Genomic DNA, 19369 nt, shown 5'->3' with positions numbered 1-19369 from the left:
TATCACTTTGAAGCAGAGATGGATGGTGAGGAGGAGTACAACTATGCACCAACTTCCTGGCAGTGGAGAGGTTCACACTCTGTGGGCACGTCAGTGGAAACACTGGATTGGAGCTTTCCCTGTGTATACCAAGGGCCTGTTGCACAGTGCTTCTGTCCTTCTGGTGGAACTCCTTTCCACTGGTGGAAAACAACTTCCACCCTATCCATTAGTGCTGGTTAGGATTGCTCTCTAAAAGTGTTAGAAATAATTTTTGTACCTTATTTTAACTGTTATCTGTATTTTTATGCAGACCTCTAATGCGTATACTTTTTCTGTACGCATTTTTTTTCGCTTGGAGAACTACATTGGAAAATTCAGGGAAGTGTGAATTTTGAAAGGTAGCTGTATCTTGGTTTGTGTATCATTTCCGGAACTGTGAATTAGGTAGGTTTGTATGGAAATGCAAATTGAACCACATTCCTACCACTGAGCCACAAATACCAACCTTGTTGACTTCAACAAGGCACTGTTTTTTGAATTGTAGATTTCTCAGGATAGCTGTGCTTCAATTTGTATATTGTTTCAGGAAGTGTGAATTTAGGTTGGTTCACATTAAAAGCGGAATCCAACCTGAATTTCTCCCCCATCCCTACTTTATTTAGTGGCAAGAGCTGGCTGTCCTTGGTGCTGAATACCCAGCCCTGCCTAAGATTTCCTTTTCTCTTCTGTGACTTTAAATCAGGCGCAAACAGAGCTACCTTGACTTCTGCATGGCTTTGATCTGCCACGTGTGTTTGAATTTAGCACAAACACTCAATGGAGCCAGCAGTGTCAGAACAGCAACTCCGACAAAGAGAATTATGTAGAAAGAGGTGAAGGAAGGAGCAACTTCAAGTGCTGCCTGAAGCCTTGTAGTCATGTATTTTGGGATTTGCCAACCCCAGATATCCCATCCCTTGTCTGGAGGATGAAGTCATGCATTCCTTTCCTGAGCTAAATTTCTTATGTGTTTTGCTTCTTTCCTTCCCCATAACTTGGGTTTGATCAGCAGCACACACTTTCTGGGTGTCTCAAGGTGAGAGTGCACATGTTCTGAAAAACACTTTTGCAAAAATAACAGGGTATGGAAGAATGGGAGATTCTTAAATCTGTCCCATACATAACCACTTATACACCTATTGATTCCCCATAGCCAGTCTCTACCATCCCCCAAATTCCTTCCATTCAGGTTTACTTTCAGTGCCATAGCCAGGATGTGGTGAGGGTCTTTGTAGGGGAGAATCAGTACATGGAGGAAGAGTTAAGCACCCCCTTCCGCTTAGTGATTCTCTCCTGGAAATGTCCCATTGCACTATTATTATGACATTCACACAGGGTTTCTGACCATATTACCTTGTAACATGTAGCTGCACCCACAGAAATGCCATAAAACTAACACACAGAGAGAGAGGGGGAGAAGGAGGGAGAGAGAGTGAGTTTTTATTTGCATCCCCTTATACAAATATACTCCCTAGTGTCAGGAGGCAAGGACTTGGAACCTTGTGGGGAAGGCTGAGCAACGCCAGCCCCAGAAGCTCTGCCATCAGATGAACACCCCTAGCCTGATGATGTGGCACTACCTCCTTCTGGCTCAGAAGTCTCTACTTTTGAATATCCAGGAGATCCCGAAGGCCCCCCCCATCCATCTCAGTGGGAGATTACTGGAGAAGGGTGGGCAAGCAGCAACATGCAGCACAGGTGGTGCGAACAATCAGGCTGCATCTACTATAAAAGGGCTTGTTCCTTGCCAGTATGGTTTCAGAGCATTGTCTTCCCTAGAGCTTGCCTTGTCTTACACTTGGGTTGGGCTGTGCCTTGTGTTGCTGAACAGCAGAGTAGGTCACCTAAGAAGATGTGTGGCTTGTGAGGAGCCTCAAGGGACATGTAAAGAGGTCTGCATTTGAGCCTTGGAACTATGGTGCTCATCCCTGATCTAGTTGACCAGTCACTTTGCAAACCTGAGGGGGCAGGTACTGTATCATTTCCTTCACCGGGTGGATGGATTTCATGGTTAGATTTCAGCAATAAAGACTGTGTTGATGTATGCTCCTATTGCACTGAGTTGTTTATTTTAGCTGATTGGATTGCCTGTTGCCTAAGCCATTAACACAAGCGGTGATGACATAAAGCTTTTTGGGGGGGGGGGGAGGTGACTTGCTGAGTAGTTGATCTGAGATTCAAACATGTTACCCAATGGAAACAAAAACAACACATTCCAAACTAACCCCCTACAAGATCTGTATTGGGAAAATCTAGCATTAAGCATCAACCATGGCAGGCAGTCTTTGGGTGTTACACAAAGCTGCAATTTCTGCTTATTTATGAATGGGCATGTTGCCCACGATTACATGAAGAAGGTGCATAACAGGCTGGTAAGAGGGATGTAGCCTGGTAAGAATGCTACTGGCAAAACAGAGAGGGCTAGATGACTGCATTTGGCCCTCAGGCTTGAGGTTCTTCACCCCCTGCTGTGGTTGGGGAAGGGACATTGCTCAGTGGTAGAGCATCTGCTTTGCATGACCTCTCCAAGTTGGGCTGGGAAAGGCTTCTGGTCTGTAACCCTGGACAGCTGTTTCCAGTCAGCATAGACCAGGGTTTCCCAAACTTGAGTCTCCAACTGTTTTTGGACCACAGTTCCCATCATACCTGACACTGGTCCTGCTAGCTAGGGATGATGATCATAATCATTCTTTATTCAACCATCAGTCAGGAAAAAAAAATTATCCATACAAAATTAAAACATCTAAAACATCTGGAGGAACTTTAGAATAAAACATAGCCAACACTAACATGAAGCTATACAGATAAACCCATGTCAATGCAATCAATTTTAGTCTTATGGTGCTTAAGAGCTAGAAAAAGAAATTTGGCCACCAAGGAAGCTGTTTCCCCCATAACATTATGTAGGGATGATGGGAGTTGTAGTCCAAAAACACCTGGAGACTCAAGTTTGGGAAATGCTGGCATAGACAATGCTGATCTAGGTGGATCTCTTTACCTTTTTTAAAAAAATCTTTAGGTGGATTCAATGATCTGAGCCAGTATAAAGCATGTTCCTATGTTCCTAAAGTTTATGAAGATATTTAGTATAATAAACTTGTTTTGTTTTCAGGTGCCAGAAGGCACTCGGCTGTTTTTGTACTCTTGATTTCTCTTTCCATCCCAGCAGCTCTTCAATGTGGATAGCAGCAAATGCTCTAAGACAGTGAAGAGTGAGCACATGCTTTAATGATAGTAGCCAGGCAGCATGAGGCTTATGAATCATAGAACTGCAGAGTTGGAAGGGATCCCAAGGGTCATCTAGTCCAACCCCCCGCAATGCAGGAATCTCAACTAGATCATGCATGACAAATGGCCATCCATCCCCTGCTTAAAAGCCTCCAAGGAAGGAGAGTCTATCACCGCCCATGGGAGTCTGTTCCACTGTTGAATACCCATCATTTGTCTCTTCTCTGTGGAACTTCTCTCCATATTCCATTTTACCCAAAGGGTTCATAAAGTGGGGGAGAGGGGGAGAGAGAGAGCTCTTTGTGTATTCCTTTTTGGCATGCACCGTAGCATTTACAACAATGTGTTTACATATTGCAGAGTTCCTATGATAAGGATGTGATTCTGAATATCCTGGGTGTTCTCACATGCCTCCTTTCTGTTGGTAAGTGGAAAAGTGAACATTTCATGTAGTACATTTCCAAAAATTCATTCCCCATCAATTAAAGGGAAAAGAAATATTGCATTTGAATATTAGAAAAAGGGAGGGAACCTTTTCAGTAAAACTTATGGATTGGGTTTTGTTTTTGTTTGTTTCACTTTATCCTTTTTTCCGGGTGGCTGATGAGTTTTGTGAGTGCTCTTTCATTCATTCTACAAATCGTGACACTCTCTTCACTTTTGTGCAGTCTTTCTGGGTGCCCTCTAGTGAAGGCTGGTCCATTAGAGTGAATGGGGACCCAAACGGAAAATCTATATTATTATTATTATTATTATTATTATTATTATTATTATTATTATTATTATTATTATTATTATTCCAGTAGGCTTTTAAACTGAATTCTGATATTATTATTATTATTATTATTATTATTATTATTATTAGTCAGAATTCAGTTTAAAAGCCTGCTGGACTAATAATAATAATAATAATAATAATAATAATAATAATACCCCACCCACCTGGCTGGATTTCCCCAGCCACTCTGGGCAGCTTCCAGCAGAATATAAAAACAAAATAAAATATGAAGACATAATATGTTTTAACTTACTCTCTGCCCTATTGCACTGAGTCTCCTTTACACCGCTGAGAGGTGACTGTGATTAAGTGGTATACAGATTGTTGAGATAAGTAAGTAAATAAAAAACAATGTGAAAGCCACTCTTGAGTTTTCAGGGTCTCTGTTAGACTTGAATATTTGCTTGTATGTTTATGTGTGGTGGGGAAAGGACTTTGCAACTATTCCATTTTCTTGCTTCCACTTAGGGACGAACAGGAGGCTTCACTATACAATTAGCAAAGGCGGCAGTGAAGCACTTCTGCAGGCTCTGGTGAACGCAACACAAACTCCCACACCGGACTATGACATCCTCTTGCCCCTGTTTCGCCTGCTGGTCAAAGTTGGCCAAAAAGGTACAGCTGCTGAATCACAGGATGTCCATCAGTATTGCGATGCTGTGTTGCTAGCTGTGTCATTGTGTCCCACAGAAGGATGCAGGTGGCGCTGTGGTCTAAACCACTGAGCCTCTTGGGCTTGTTGATCAGAAGGTCGGTGGTTCGAAGCCCCATGACAGGGTGAGCTCCTGTTGCTCTGTCCGAGCTCCTGCCAACCTAGCATTTCGAAAGCACACCAGCGCTAGTAGATAAATAGGTACCGCTGGAGCGGGAAGGTAAACAGCATTTCTGTGCACTCTGGTTTCCATCACTGTCCCGCTGCACCAGTAGTGGTTTAGTCATGCTGGCCACATGACGGGGAAAGCCATCTGTGGACAAATGGTGGCTCCCTCGGCCTGAAAGCGAGATGAGTGCCGCAACCCCAGAGTTGCCTTTGACTGGGCTTCACTGTCCAGGGGTCCTTTACCTTTTACCTTTCACCTTGTGTCCCACATCTCAGAATGAGATATTTTAGTCACCTCAAAAAAAATGAGGTCCCTAGTTGAGGCACTTTGAACTGTCAAAGCCACAGAGCTAGTATTCAGTTGTGTTTTGCCCACTGAGGCTTAGACCGGGGTGAGGGGTTGGGGGACCTAAGAACCCAGGAAGCTACCTTACTTTGAGCCAGACCGTTTTTTTTTTTAGGTAAGTCTTTCTGGACACATGGATGTTGATGTGTTTTGATCTCTTTTCCTGCTAGTTTTAATTTTTTTAAAAAAAGTTAGAAAAAATGTTTTTATTTATAATTTTAATATTTCTTGAAAATTGCTTGGAGGTTTGAGTACCGTCCTGTGGCGTTCAATTTTTTTTGTTAAAAAAAATTAATAATCAAAATCATTTCCTCCTCCTCCTCCTCCTGCTGCTTTATCTTAGATAAGAAGTTTGGGCTGAAGGCACAAAGACTGGAGGTGATTGATATGACACTCAGCTTGGCAAGGAAAAATCTAAATCACCACCAGAACCTCACCCACTGCCTTTGGGCACTGCATGTTTATGCCTCTAGTGGTGAGTATGCAATCCCTTCCCCTTCTTCCTTGTGTGTGTTAACAGCCCTTTCCTCCCATAATTCCATGGAATGATGCCGATGCACAGTCCTAGGCCTACCCCCCCCCAAAAAAAATCATTGGATAATTTCTGTTTTCTCCCTTTATCTGTCAAAGTAGTCCCCCGGCCCAGTTTTACTGCCTGGAAATAGAGTGGAGAATTTTGGGAAGCCACTTTCATTTAGGAGATGGTTAGTGGGGGGATTCTTCTAGCAACTTCTAGGTCCCCACTGAAGATTTCCGTTCCGTCTGCGATGATGGGAGTCACAATCCAGAACATCGTGACAGTACAGTGGTACCCTGGTTCTCAAACTTAATCTCTTCCGGAAGTCTGTTCCAAAACCAAAGCATTCCAAAACCAAGGCGCGCTTTCCCATAGAAAGTAATGCAAAACAGATTAATCCGTTCCAGACTTTTAAAAACAACCCCTAAAACAGCATTTTAACATGAATTTTACTATCTAACGAGACCACTGATCCATAAAATGAAAGCAATAATCAATGTGCTGTACTATAAAATAAATAAAACAGCATTGTAGATGATAAAAATTCAAATTATTTTCTTCTTCTCTGCACTGATGATAGTCATTGTTTGGATGGGTTTTTTTTTTTATCCATTTCCACACAGTCACAAAAACAAATTAACTGAAAAAGCCTCAAAACAAAAAATGCAAAATACAGCAAAAACAAAAGCACCAAATATAAGCTCCAAATATCACCTTAGAACACTGCAATCAGAAACGGAAGGCTTGAATTACAATGGGGGGGGGATGCAAATTAGCAGCGCAACAGGAGACACAGGGGGACTCAAAACGGAGCATGTTCAGCTTCTGAAAAAAACGTTCCGGTTTTGCAGTGTTCGGGTTCCAAGTTGTTCATGAACTAAGCTGTTCGAAAACCGAGGTACCACTGTACCAGGTTGGAGAAGCTTGTATTAAAAATTCAGAACCCAAACTTAACTCAAACCAGCACTTCTCAGCTTCTGGACCACCATAGGCAGGCAAATTAGTGGTGCCATTGTGATCACCTACAATGATGACCTGGATTGGTAGAATGTGGCAGCTTTTAAAAGAGGGATGGCTAAGCTGTGGCCCTCCAGATATTGGTGGACTACAGTTCCCATCACCCCTGGTCATCAACTATGCTGGCTGAGGCTGATGGGAGTTGGAGTCTAGCAAACTTAGTGGGTAATAGGTTAGCAAATCCTCCCATCCCCAGACTCTTCATCAGTGGGTTCTCAATCGGACGTGTCAATGAATCACCCAGACAATGCCAGCCCAAGACCCATCTTCCTGCTGTTATCTATTCCACCTTCCCCTATGGGCACCACTTGAAGGAGGTTATGAATGTAAGAACAAAAGGGGATCCAGTGGCCTATCTAGTCCAGCATCCTGTTTTCACCAGATGCCTCTGGAACCCCTGCAAGCAGGACCCAAGCACAACAGCCCTCTCCCTCCTGTAGTTTCCAGAAAGTGGTATTCAGAAGCATTTTTGCCCCCAACCATGTAGGCGGAAGTTTGGCCACCACGGCTAGTAGCCATTGATAACCTTCCCTTCCATTAATTTGCCCAATCCTTTTTTTTTAAGGCATACAAGTTGGTGGCCATCCCTGCCACTTGTGGGACCAAGTCCCATAGTTTAACTATGCACTGCCTGAAGAAGGACTTTCTTTTATATGCCCTGAATTTTCCATTTTCCAACATTCAGCTTTGCTGGGTGTCCACAAGTTCTTACTGTTATGAAAGATGTGTGTGTGTGTGTGTGTGTGTGTGTGTGTGTGTGTGGTGTGTGTGTGTGGAGGGGACATTTCTTTAGCTGCTTTCTCCAAGCTTATTTGACCCTGCATAATGGTAGGACGGCACATGATTCTCTCCGGCGGAACGACTGGCGATTCTGTCCCAAATTTCCAATGTCGTCAGTCTTTGCCAACTGCTCTCGCTGCTCCTTCTTGACCTCCTCTAACCTAGTGGTTGTTTCCCCTTTGGAGAATCCTAATTGGGCCACCAGCCTTTGGCCTGGCTCGACATGCTTAGCATTTCAGATCTTCCCCCTGAAGATTTAATGCGACTGGCTGCTGGCCTCGTGGGTTTCCTATGTGTTTTACAGGAGCCCCACTGGCTTCTCACTATGGACCTTCCTGGGAAGGCTGCCAAGCATGTTCTTCCAGCCCTTCTGAGATAAGCATTATTTGAAAGGTGAATGTAACAGAGATGGCACTTGAAATGCATCTGGATTTAGATTGCAGGGTGCTTTATCTACCCCCCCATGTGCCCTGCAGTGTCAGAGTCCTTGCTCACACTTTGCCTGGTTGCCACATGCAGCAGAATGAGGAGCTGGAATGTTGAGGTGCAAGGCCAGATTTAGGAGCCAGCAGCCACTTGGGATGCCTAACTTGAAAGTGTGTGCCAAGCTCAGTCGTGGGTGCTGCTGCTGCTGTCGTGGCAGAAAAATACGGTACAAGCACTTGAGAAGCTGGCAACACGGATCTCTCTGTTTGGCCAGTGTCACAACCTCCAACATTTCTCCGATGAAAATAAGGACCTCCTATTCAACAACAACAATAATCATTTAATTTACACCCCGCCCATAGGACTGGGTTGCCCCAGCCACTCTGGGTGGCTTCCAAAATATATAATAAAAATATATTAAAACATTTGAAAAATCCCTATACAGGGCTGCCTTCAGATGTCTTCTAAGGTTCTATAGTTACTTAGCTCTTTGGCTCAGGGGCCGCATAACTTTATAGCCCCCAACTTTTCTCCAATGAAAATAGGGGCATTCTGGGATCAAATCGGAAACTGGGATAGCTTATCTAGATCTGGGACTGTGTCTGGAAAATAGGGACACTTGTAGGGTTTGCAGTGTTGTGTTAATGGCTGCGGTGTTGTTCTGAAATCGTGGGAACGTTTACAACATCAGGACCCTTTCAACAAATGGTGTGAACGTGAAGTTTTGTGATTGGGTGTATGCCTGCAAATCTGTCATCTTAGATGGCAAGGGAGAAATCATGGGGGCAAATGGATTATCAAAGCTGGGAAATGGGCCACCAATGAGAGTATATGTGGCAGAGGATTCTGGTGTATGTTCTACCAGGGCTTGTCAGGGTGGTGCCCTGGGTGCAAGTGTGCCTACCAGTACCTCATATTGTACAGAAATATTCACTCAAAAATCCACAATGGGTGGGAGACTGTTGTTAATCTGGTGATCTAATCAACAATAGTGCATATACCATTTAGTTTGATTGCTTTGTCAATGCTACTTCATAGTTCATATGCAAATTATATCCAATTGATTTAAGTCGCTTAAAATGTAATCATATTTTATCTTATTTTGTATTCCTATAAATTCAATTTTCTCTATAAATTCTATAAGATTCATAATTTCATTTTCATATCACTTAAGCTTTGAATGCTAATAAACTGAGTGATTTGTTTTAGTTGGAGTCTGGTTTTTATTGAGCAGGCTTCAGACCCTACTCCACTGGGTTGCTACTGAGCAAAAGCAAATCATGATTAGAATCAATTGATAGTACATTGCATAGTGTGCCCTGATGTTGAGTGGATCACCAGATTAAAAAAAAATGTTTGCTCTTCTTCCTGCTTGGTTCCTGTTTGTACTGGCTTGACCTCTCCTAAACACCTCCATAAGAGCTGTTTTGGGACTGGCTCGTACAACATTTCCTCAAAATTCCAAAAGTGTCCAGTCCACTGGCTTCCAAAGGTTGGTATTCCTTTTTCTACACTGACTGAACACAGAGTTCACACAGAGTGCTGGCCACAAGCCCGCCATTTTGAGATATGACTAAACCCCAATACACCCAACTTTATCATGTTGCTGAGCATAGCAGGGAAATATCTTCCGTAGCAGGCAAACTCTTTCAGGGAAGTTACAGAACACCTGACTGAGTAATTCCTCAGGTTTCACCAAAAGGGCCAATTCCAGATTTGAAGAAGCCTTGGGCAAAGTGTCCTCTAATGAACACTGGGAGCCACCACATTAGTGTCCTCCATTGCCCAGAGCAATGCATTGTGGAAAATAAAAATGGCCACGGCTTTCCAGGCCCAGGGCACAAGAAAAAAGGATTATTATAATGGGGCCCCAAGGACAGGCACCAGTTCTAAGCTCCACTAGGGCCCTAGCATCCACCTGAGAGTACCACCTGCTGATTCTGGGTCTGTTCCTGAACCCACAGTTTGAAAACTACCAAGTCAAGGCACAGGATAGTGGGGCCAGATGGATAAATGCTTCAACCCATTAAGACTGCTCTCATTCCCTTACAGATCTCCTCGGTCTGAAAAGAGGTTTTTATTTTTGAAATACGTTTGGATGTTCTAGATGTTTTTATTTGTTTTAAACTGTTTACTGCTATGTAGTTTGCCGCCCTGGGCTCCCTTGAGAGGGAGGGCAGGATAGAAATTGGATAAACAAATAATAAAAAAATAAGATTGCTGAGAGAGCCAGAAATTTGTTAACAACCCCAGAAACCCACTTGCTTAGGCTATGATTCCAAAACACATACACCCCCCTCCAGTTTTAGCCTGATTGCCTCTTTCCTTCCTTTGCACAGTTACCGTGGGAACCATGTTAGGAGTGAATGGAGCCATGGAGCTGCTCTTCAAAGTCATTACACCTTACACCAAGAAGCACACCAGAACGACAAGGTAGCAGGGGGACTTTCTGGGGTACCTTCTCTGGACTGTGTGTGTGTGTGTGTTTGTGTGTTTGTGTTGGGGTGTGTGTGTGTGACAAAAGTACAGAGGTAAATGTTACCCTTATGCTAAGGTGCCAGCCCCAATTAAGGCAATGTGTTGATGTCCTCATGCATAAAGGAAATCAGACTATTAGCTCACCAAGCTCAGATACTGTCTCTACGTCAGGGGTAGCCAGTGTGGTGCCCTCCAGACACTCCAACTCCCATAAGCTGCAGCCAACGTCAGAGGTAGAATCATAGAAGTGTATACTTGCAAGGCTAATCCAGTCCAACCCCCTGCAATGCAGGAATCTCAGCTAAAGCATCCATGACAGATGGCCATCCAACCTCTGCTGATACACCTCCAAGGAAGGGCAGTCCACAAAATGCTGAGGGAGAACGTTTAACAGATGAAAGGAGCTGTAGCCTACATCTGGAATCATCATGTTACCTATGCTTTGTCTACATAGACTGGTCGTTGCTCCCTAGGGCTCCAGACAAGAGCATTTCCCAGCCCTGTCTGGAGATACCGTGGATTGAAACTCGGAATTTTTGCATGCAAAGCCAGGAGCTCTACTGCTGAGTTGCAGCCCGTCCCCTAAATGTCATGGAAGCAGGAGCAGGAATTGGATACTGAATGGATAACACAGTAAGCTGCCTTGCAGATGCATCTTCCACTGAAACCTCAAGGGTCAGAGAGACCCTGTTATTATTATTATTTTTTAAAGTGCACTCGGTGCCTTTTTCTCCCTTGCCAAGTCTGAAAGCTGCTGTGACTCTCCAGTGTGAAGTTAAAATTAGCCACACAGCTGTCTTGCTCTGGTCCTGTCCCTAGCCAGTTCCCAGAGCGAGATTTACAAGGCGTGCATGCCTTATAAAAGAGACAGTGCACGTGACCCAGAGCTGTGCCTGCTTCTGCTTCTCCTGCTGCTTTGATGTGGCAGGAAGCAAGAGGAGAGGCGTGCAGAGAAATATCAAAGCTCAAGACATGGGCAACTGTGGAAAAGATCTGCTTAAGGTGGGCGGATGTAAGAAGAATAACAACAACAATGCATTGAGAAGGTAGTGCTGCTGAATCATCATAACAATAATAACAGCAATAATAATAATAATACAAGAAGAACATTGCACTGCAAAATTACAATTGTGATAATGATGGTGATGATAATATGTCAATAACAGAGGTGCACCTAAGATGGCTGGATGCAAGAAGAACATAGCGCTGCTGTATAATGATGATGATAGTAATAACAACAGCAATAATAATAATTTGTATAGTAATAATAAAAACAATACCGTAGTCATTGGTCCCAGTAAAGGTGCTACTCCAGATGTTTTGGACTGCAAGTCCCATCAGCCTCAGCATCAAAGGGCTGTGCTGAAGTAGGCAAAACAGCCACACCGGCTGGGGCTGATGGGAGAAATCTGGAGAGCGCACATGTGCATTTTATGCAACGCTGTGTCCTTTTTCTCTTTTGCATAGTGCTGGAAAAGGCAACACAGAATCACCATGAAATGAATGTTCCATCTGCACCCAGCACACTCAGGCGGCTGCCAGGGCACCCTGCTGCCTTCTAGGTTTGCCATGTGTCCAAGTTTAAAGAGGTCAGTCTCCAGTTTGAAGGAGCCCTCTTTTTGAAGGGGTCTCTGCCCAAGCCCAGTTTAAAGACAAAGCACCGCGAGACAGGAGAGGCAGGACACCAACAGTTAGCGGGACCTGGGCAGCAAACTGAGTGAACAGTCTTCCCCACCATGCATTTTCTTTTTCTCGACATTGCCTGTTCAGCCATATCGAAAAGAGATGGCTCTTCAGTGGAACGTTCCTTTCATGGCAATTCTGCATCACATTTTCCAGCACAAGGGCCACATTCCCTTCTGAGCTACCGCCAAAGGGCCACGTGCCGCTGGTGGACAGGGTCAGTGGCAAAAGTGGGTGGAGCATTATTTATTAATTTAAATTTATTTATTTATTTATTAAATCTATACTGTATACTGGTTTGATTGTAAAAAACAAAAACAAACCTCAGAGTATTTTAGAAAAGAATAAGACAATAAAATTATGAACAGAAACACTTTGAAACAGCCATATAAAACATTAAAAGAATAACTAAAAATTAAGAAGTGTGCATGCACACGAAAGCTTGTTTTGACTATGGCAGACCAACACGGCTACCTACCTGTAACTAAAAATCAACAATAAGCTAAAAAGAGAGAAAGAGAGAAAGAAAGAAAGAACGAAAGAACGAAAGAAAGGAAACCCAGGTTAAAATGCATGTCAACATTCTTTCCTAAAGAAATAAGTTTTTAGCCATTGCTGAAAAGAGTACAATGAAAGTGCCTGCTTGGTGTCAGTGGAAGGTACCACAAGGACCATCTAGTTCAATGCCTTGCAATGCAAGAATCTCACCCAACATGGGGCTCAAACCCACAACCCTGAAATTAAGGATGGATCTACACATAGGAAAAAATGCTATAAATAAGTCAGAGATTAGCTCGTTATAACAATTTTTTTTAAAAAAACCCCTATGTAAAATTATGTATAAAATTGTCCTGCTCTCTGGCGCCATCTGGTGTTGTTTATAGCGCATTCAAATCCTTGTTTCTTTACTAATGTAGCTGAGTCCCAAGAGATAACTTGATAGAGTGCTGCATTTGAGCCCCAGTTTGGGGTCCCCCACTACTGATGCATTTAGTAGTTATCTCTGCTGATTTTGAGGTCTTTGTTGTGCTGCAGTTGTTATGTTCCTGTTGATTGCTTTCTACTCGTTTCTGTTGTTTCAAATACATATTTTTAAGGTGGGGGAGGGATGGGTTATTGATGTTTTAACGAACAAATAATAAAAGTGACAAGACTGAGTTGTAATCCTCAGCAGCTATATCACCAAAAGGAAACCTGCAATTCACTCAACAGCACAGCAAATACATATAATGAAACATCAAAGGAAGTTAACCTATCAAAGAACAGATTAAAAAGCGGGGGGGGGGGTGTAGAAAGAGCCCGAGAAGCACCTGGAGCCAAACATTCACATAAGATAGAGCTTGGTTCTTCACCTTTATTTTTCAAAGTTTCTTCCGCAAGACAGCATTTATCATAATGAAAGATTTTAATGCCACATATTAATGTCATCGTATCTGCTTTCAATTCATGTATTACCTTTGTAAGAATTCAAGATACTCCCATTACTTATCTCCGGTCGTAAGACTGTTCTTCACATTATAACTTGCATTAATGAGCACATCATTTCCACATCTATCTTCTCCTTTTCCTCATTGTTCCAGAAGTGTAGAGAAAGGCTGCCAGAGTTTTACAGAGTTGCCTTTTCCTCAGTTTTATATTCTGTCTGAATCATCCTAACCCCCCTCCAACCCCACAAAACCCCACAAACACCCCTTAGGACACTTTTCTTCCACTGGGGCATCTGCCATAGATGCTATCAAACCCTGAGCCAACATATCTGGCAGACAAGGTGTTCAGTTTTTATTCTGATTGCCTGTAGATTAATATATCTTATCTGCAGATTCATGAGCTTAATGTAAAAAGATCAGATTCCTGTCAATTCTCTGTTTCCTTCCAATGTTGTGATTTGTTTCTCAGAACATTGGATCAAATTTCTCCTCCAAAGATTATTTCAATACACACCCCACCAATGCTGTGTAATGCAAACCTCATTCACTTTAAACACTTTAAAAGAATCTTGGGAAGTGTACTTTATTAAGGGCACTGAGAGCTGTTAAGAGACCCCTATCCCCCACCCCCACCACAAGTTACAATTCCCAAAGTTGTTTAACAGTCAGTCCCTCTCCACAAGAAACTCTGGAAATTGTAGGTCTGTGATCAGAATAGGGGTCTCCTAACAACACTCAAGATCCTTAAAAAAAAAATTCAGCTTCAGGGATTCTTTGAGGTCAATTGACATGAAGGGACCCAAGTTATTTATGTCCGTTAATTTCAAGGGGCCAACTCTGAGCAGGACTAGCACAGAATACAACCCATTGCTTACTGAGCAGGAAATACACCCAATTCCCTCTTTACAAACTGATTAAATGCATGGTGAATGTGCACAATGACTAGTTGCTTTGCAAATTCGCTGCTCAACCCACATCATCTCTAACGTATATATTCCTGTCAATTTAGGATTATGTTTCATGCACCTGATGGAGTGCACTCTGGTCTGTGAAAGCTCATCCCATAATAAATGTACTAGGGTGGGATTAAACATAGCCAGCCCTGTCAGTGGAAGGAAAAGCACAAGGACTTTCTGCTTGCGCGTGTTTCGGCTTTCCTCCTCCCCTTCCCTCCTCCTCCCTGCCCCCAACCCCAAATTCGCTCTGGGGACCATCAGGAGAATCCACCAAACCGTGCAGGGGATCGTTCTGTCTGGCAGACTGGAATGCATCTGCAGATAGAGCAATTGGAAGAGTGTGATGTTGAATTCCACCCTTAGGTCAATTCCACGAAACTCCTTCCTGGTTTTCGCCGCAACACACGTAACACTGCCATCCTTCTGGTAGCATTTTGCTCTCTCTAGTTGTTCCAAATCTATAAAGTTACAGTTTAGGGCCACAATCCACCCTGCTTCAATTGAGAGCTGAACAACCATCTGATCATATAACCTCCTTCCTTTTAAATATCTGGCCATGTATTTTTCAGCGAACAAGACTCGGGGATGTAGACATTTAGTATTCAAAGCTGAAGGCAACGAGCAGTTCAATGAATGATACCCACGTGTGTCCTAGACATCCAAAGCATCCTAAGGAAAATTCCTCTTTGATTTATGTGCTGTGCCTCTTAAGAGCTGGGGTCACGGGGTACGTGAATGCGCGTGCTTTTGCAAAGCGGTGGGCCTGAAAATTCATTGGCTCTTGAAGTGCATGGCCTCAGACAGTTGCAGCTACCAAAGACATGATTGATGGGTCCCTGCTACACTTAACTGAGTAAGCAAATCCTGTTTGCCCTCCCTCTGTCCTTCCTGCTGGATTGCTGCCTGTGATTAAAATAGCGTTTAGCCATAGAGGCACTTTATGGCTCCAGAGAAGCAGATATATAATGGGAATCTGACATGCACCAGTGTGGCTAGGAGATTACAGAGCATGGCTGGCTGGTTTGGGGCCTTCCAAACAGCAGGTTTGATGCTGCTGGAAAATTCATTGTTGAGAGCTTCATTAATGCAAAAGTTTGCAGCCATTATCCTGGGAATGCTCAGAGCAATCTTTGCGTGATAACTTCACAGACAAGTACCTTAATCCCAAACCCACTTACTTGGAAGTAAATTCCATTAAAAATATTCAGTCAAATGTAGACACTGCGCAGTGCAACCCTCTGCATGCTTACTCAGATCCAAGTCCAACTGTGTTCAATGAGGCTTACTTTCAAGTAAATGTGTTTAGGGTGCTTCGGATTGTGGCCATAAAATTCCACATATTTCAATGGAAAATCTAAGTGCTAATTTTAGTTTTCAGCTGAGTTTCTTGCTGAATATTCTTTTTCTGTGTTTCTGATACTTTTAAAATAATTATACATTTTTTACATGACGGCTCCACTTAACAATCATGATGCGTTCCCTGGAAATTGTTTGTTAGGTGAGCATTCGCATAACGAGTCCACAATTTCCATTATTTCCTATGCAAACATTTCCAATGTGGAATTTTTCCTATCTCTTTCCTCCCTCTCTCCATGGTTTCCTCCTGAAATGGCTGCAGCCAATTGGAAAGGGAGAAACAAAAGGGGGGGAATGGTTTATCCAATCTCTCCTGTTCTCTGATTCGTCTGATCACACTCTTTGTGGTTTCTGCCCGAAAACGGCTGCCACCAACCAGTAAACAAATAAGGAAATAAGGAAGGCAGCTGATTAGATATCTGAATCTGTGGAATGTACAGTGAAGTTTGGGCATCGTCTTTTACATGCAGATAAGTGAATTTTCGGATAGCGAGCATGAGGATAGCGGTGGTGGACTTGGGTTGGACTAGATGCTCCTTGTGGTCCCTTCCAACTCTACGGTTCTATGGTTCTATGGGACCTGTGTGTACAGTACATGCCTTACTCACATCCCATATAATAGGCCAAGTGACCTCTGGTGTATTTTTTCTTTGAAAAAAATAATCTTAAAACTCTTGACTAATGCTATTTACCAGCTCAGGATTATTAAGTGAAACATTATTATTATTATTATTATTATTATTATTATTATTATTATTATTATTAAAATGTGTATATTTGGAGAAATTAGCTCTAAAATGCTGTTGAATTTTCATGAGGACTTTGTATTTTAATTGCAAACTGATGTGGGGTGCTGAACTTTAAGACTGGAAACATGAGAAACTGAAATTGACATATCCACCCATCCCTAATCCTCATATGCCTATTTACCCCTTATTCCGGACAAATGCACCCGCCCTTTAGTTTTTGCACTCACTCAGAAATCTCCCCTCTGGCTGGAAGGAAGGAGCAGACAGCTTTCCCTCAAAAAGGCATGTATGGTCCTTGCTATTTGGTTAGGTTCCAAGAATATAGAATGCACAGCTCATCCCTCCTGAGAGGCGTCTATAGATCCCATCCCATGAAGGTGGCCAGCCATCTCCCGGTTAAGCCAAGGTCACTTCGAGAGCCAGCCCTGTCAAACACTGAGACAAGAGCTATTTACCAAGTCTGCTAGCATGTAGTAACAAGATACATGGTGCTATTTATTTCACTGGCATCAGCCCCTGGGCTATTTAGATGAAGGTTCACCCATGCCCCAATTGACCTTTTTTGGGATGCATGCCAAGTGGCTCATTATTCCCCGTCAGAAATGTACTACTCCACCTTGGATCAGACAGGGGCGGGTTTTTCAGCCATTTCTAACATTATGCGATTCACAGTCGTTAGTGAATAAACTCGCCGGTGGCAATCTTTCAAAGAAGTGTCAAATCTTGCTGGATGGCCTTCTAATATTGTGAGCAGCGAGGCACTGGTGGGCCTTCGGATGCAAGCAATACTTAACGTTGGGGTTACAAGGTAATTTATGGCAGGAATAAGCGATCAGCACTCCTGCTTATCCTCAAACGCTGTTTATTGGTGCTTCAGCAGTTCCTGTTCCTCTGTGAAGCAAAACAACAGAGGCTGTCTTAGAAAAGATAGGCATAAGCTCAAAGTGCACTGCCCTCTCTTTACTGAAAGGTTGAGTGGATATTGCCCAGAGCCAAGGGGGCATCTTGATTAAGGGCAAGTTGTGACAGAGAGGAAAGTGAACTGAGGATATGAAAATAACATTTCTAGGTACCTCGGGACCTGTCCTCTTGTACTTCGCAAAATGCCATGCGCATGGATAGCACCATACAACTCAATCTGTAAAGCGAACTTGGGATTTGCAGCTGTATTTTGCGGTTGCGAAGGGTGGGCAGAAGCAAAGTGACCAGAATGGTTACGCGATGATTTGCTATGACTGAAATTTTTCAACCATGGTGAAGAATGCACCACCACCACTGGATATTGGAAGTGGAGAATCTTTTCCAGACAGAGAACCACCTTCTCTTCTGGACAACCTTCCAGGCTGGACATGCCAGTGGTGGGCGGGGACAGAGGCAGAGATGGGCAGAGCTTCGAATGCAAATTTTGCCTTGTGCAATACACTAGTTCCTCTCACACTCAAGCATTCCTCTCTACCCTCCATCCAGGCGAGCAAGAAGCATTATCAGGGTTCAAGACATGTTCCAGGCAGGCCAAAACACTCAAAGCAGGGCTAGTGAATAGAGTCCCCAGAACCAGAGTTATTCAGTCCCTGAGCTAGGGGTTCACCACCCTCTGTATATGGTGTTTTTCAAAGCCAACAGCCAGTCCTTACTTCAAGGAGTTTTCCATCTAATTTTGACATGGGCGGCGGAAACTTCTGATTGACTAAGGGGTGGGAAAGGAAGGAGGGTAACTAGAAATGAACATGATCAGCTGCAGCTGTATGAGCGTTTAACGTTCATTTCACTTGGGAATAAAGATTAAGGGCTTAAGCCAAATGAAAATTCATGTTTTTGAGCCGAGGTCTAAAGGAACAGAGCTAGGTGGCATCACATATCATAGAAGATCAGATAGATGTTCTGGGAAAGATTTTTGTTCTCAGAAGGAGCCAATTAGGAAAGGATATATCTCTATGATTCTTCCACATTTTAAACCCAGGATTCCATTCTGTTTTACATTAATCTGCAATTTGAAAAAAAGAAGATTCCTTATAAAATAACATTTAAGATCTATTTAACTCTCTCTCTCTCTCTCTCTCTCTCTCTCTCTCTCTCTCAATGTGTGCTTTTAAATGCATATTTTCTCCAAACTTATGCATTTAAAAGGCATATTGGGCATGTTTAAATTATTGTTTATTAGTCATCTTCCACACATGTGTCTCAAGGCGATGCACACGATGTAATAAAAAGAGCTTAGAAAAACAGAAAAACAGCTCAGAAAATAATAGCAAATGAACTGAAAAACACTGAAAGGAGATACCCGTGGCAGAGGAGCATAAAATCCAATGGATAGTTTAAGCTCTCATGTACACATGAGACTGAGAGATGTGGATCTGATAATTTTGTATATGAAGTCATGAAGATCAAATTCCTTAAGCATCCCCAGAGGCAAAACAGAAAGATTAGAGGCATTACAGAAGAGAGCAGGAGACCTTCAGATAGCTGAAGCTGGAGGACCAAAGGTAACAGGCAAAGAAAAAAGGAGGCTGTGGTGGCCACCAATTTGTTGTTGTTGTTCAGTCATTCAGTCATGTCCAACTCTTCGTGACCCTATGGACCAGAGCATGCCAGGCACCCATATCCTCCACTGCCTCCCGCAGTTTGGCCAAACTCATGCCAGTCGCTTCGAGAACACTGTCCAACCATCTCATCCTCTGTCGTCCCCTTCTCCTTGTGCCCTCCATCTTTCCCAACATCAGGGTCTTTTCCAGGGAGTCTTCTCTTCTCATGAGGTGGCCAAAGTATTGGAGCCTCAACTTCAGGATC

General features: G+C 43.1%; 1 protein-coding gene across 1 annotated transcript in view; it reads left to right on the top strand.

Annotated features, from left to right (window-relative positions):
• LOC117056939 (cytosolic carboxypeptidase 4-like) overlaps positions 1–19369 on the top strand; it is a 211096-nt gene that overhangs the window by 21807 nt on the left and 169920 nt on the right. Inside the window, exons 2-5 of the mRNA XM_033167644.1 lie at positions 3610–3673; positions 4496–4642; positions 5537–5668; positions 10273–10366. Coding sequence (XP_033023535.1) covers positions 3610–3673; positions 4496–4642; positions 5537–5668; positions 10273–10366 — 437 coding nt within the window. The remainder of the gene's footprint in view (positions 1–3609; positions 3674–4495; positions 4643–5536; positions 5669–10272; positions 10367–19369) is intronic.

This window comes from Lacerta agilis, chromosome 13 (assembly GCF_009819535.1).
Source record: "Lacerta agilis isolate rLacAgi1 chromosome 13, rLacAgi1.pri, whole genome shotgun sequence".
In the NCBI taxonomy this organism is placed as follows: domain Eukaryota; kingdom Metazoa; phylum Chordata; class Lepidosauria; order Squamata; family Lacertidae; genus Lacerta; species Lacerta agilis.
This window is presented reverse-complemented; position numbering and strand designations above follow the sequence as displayed.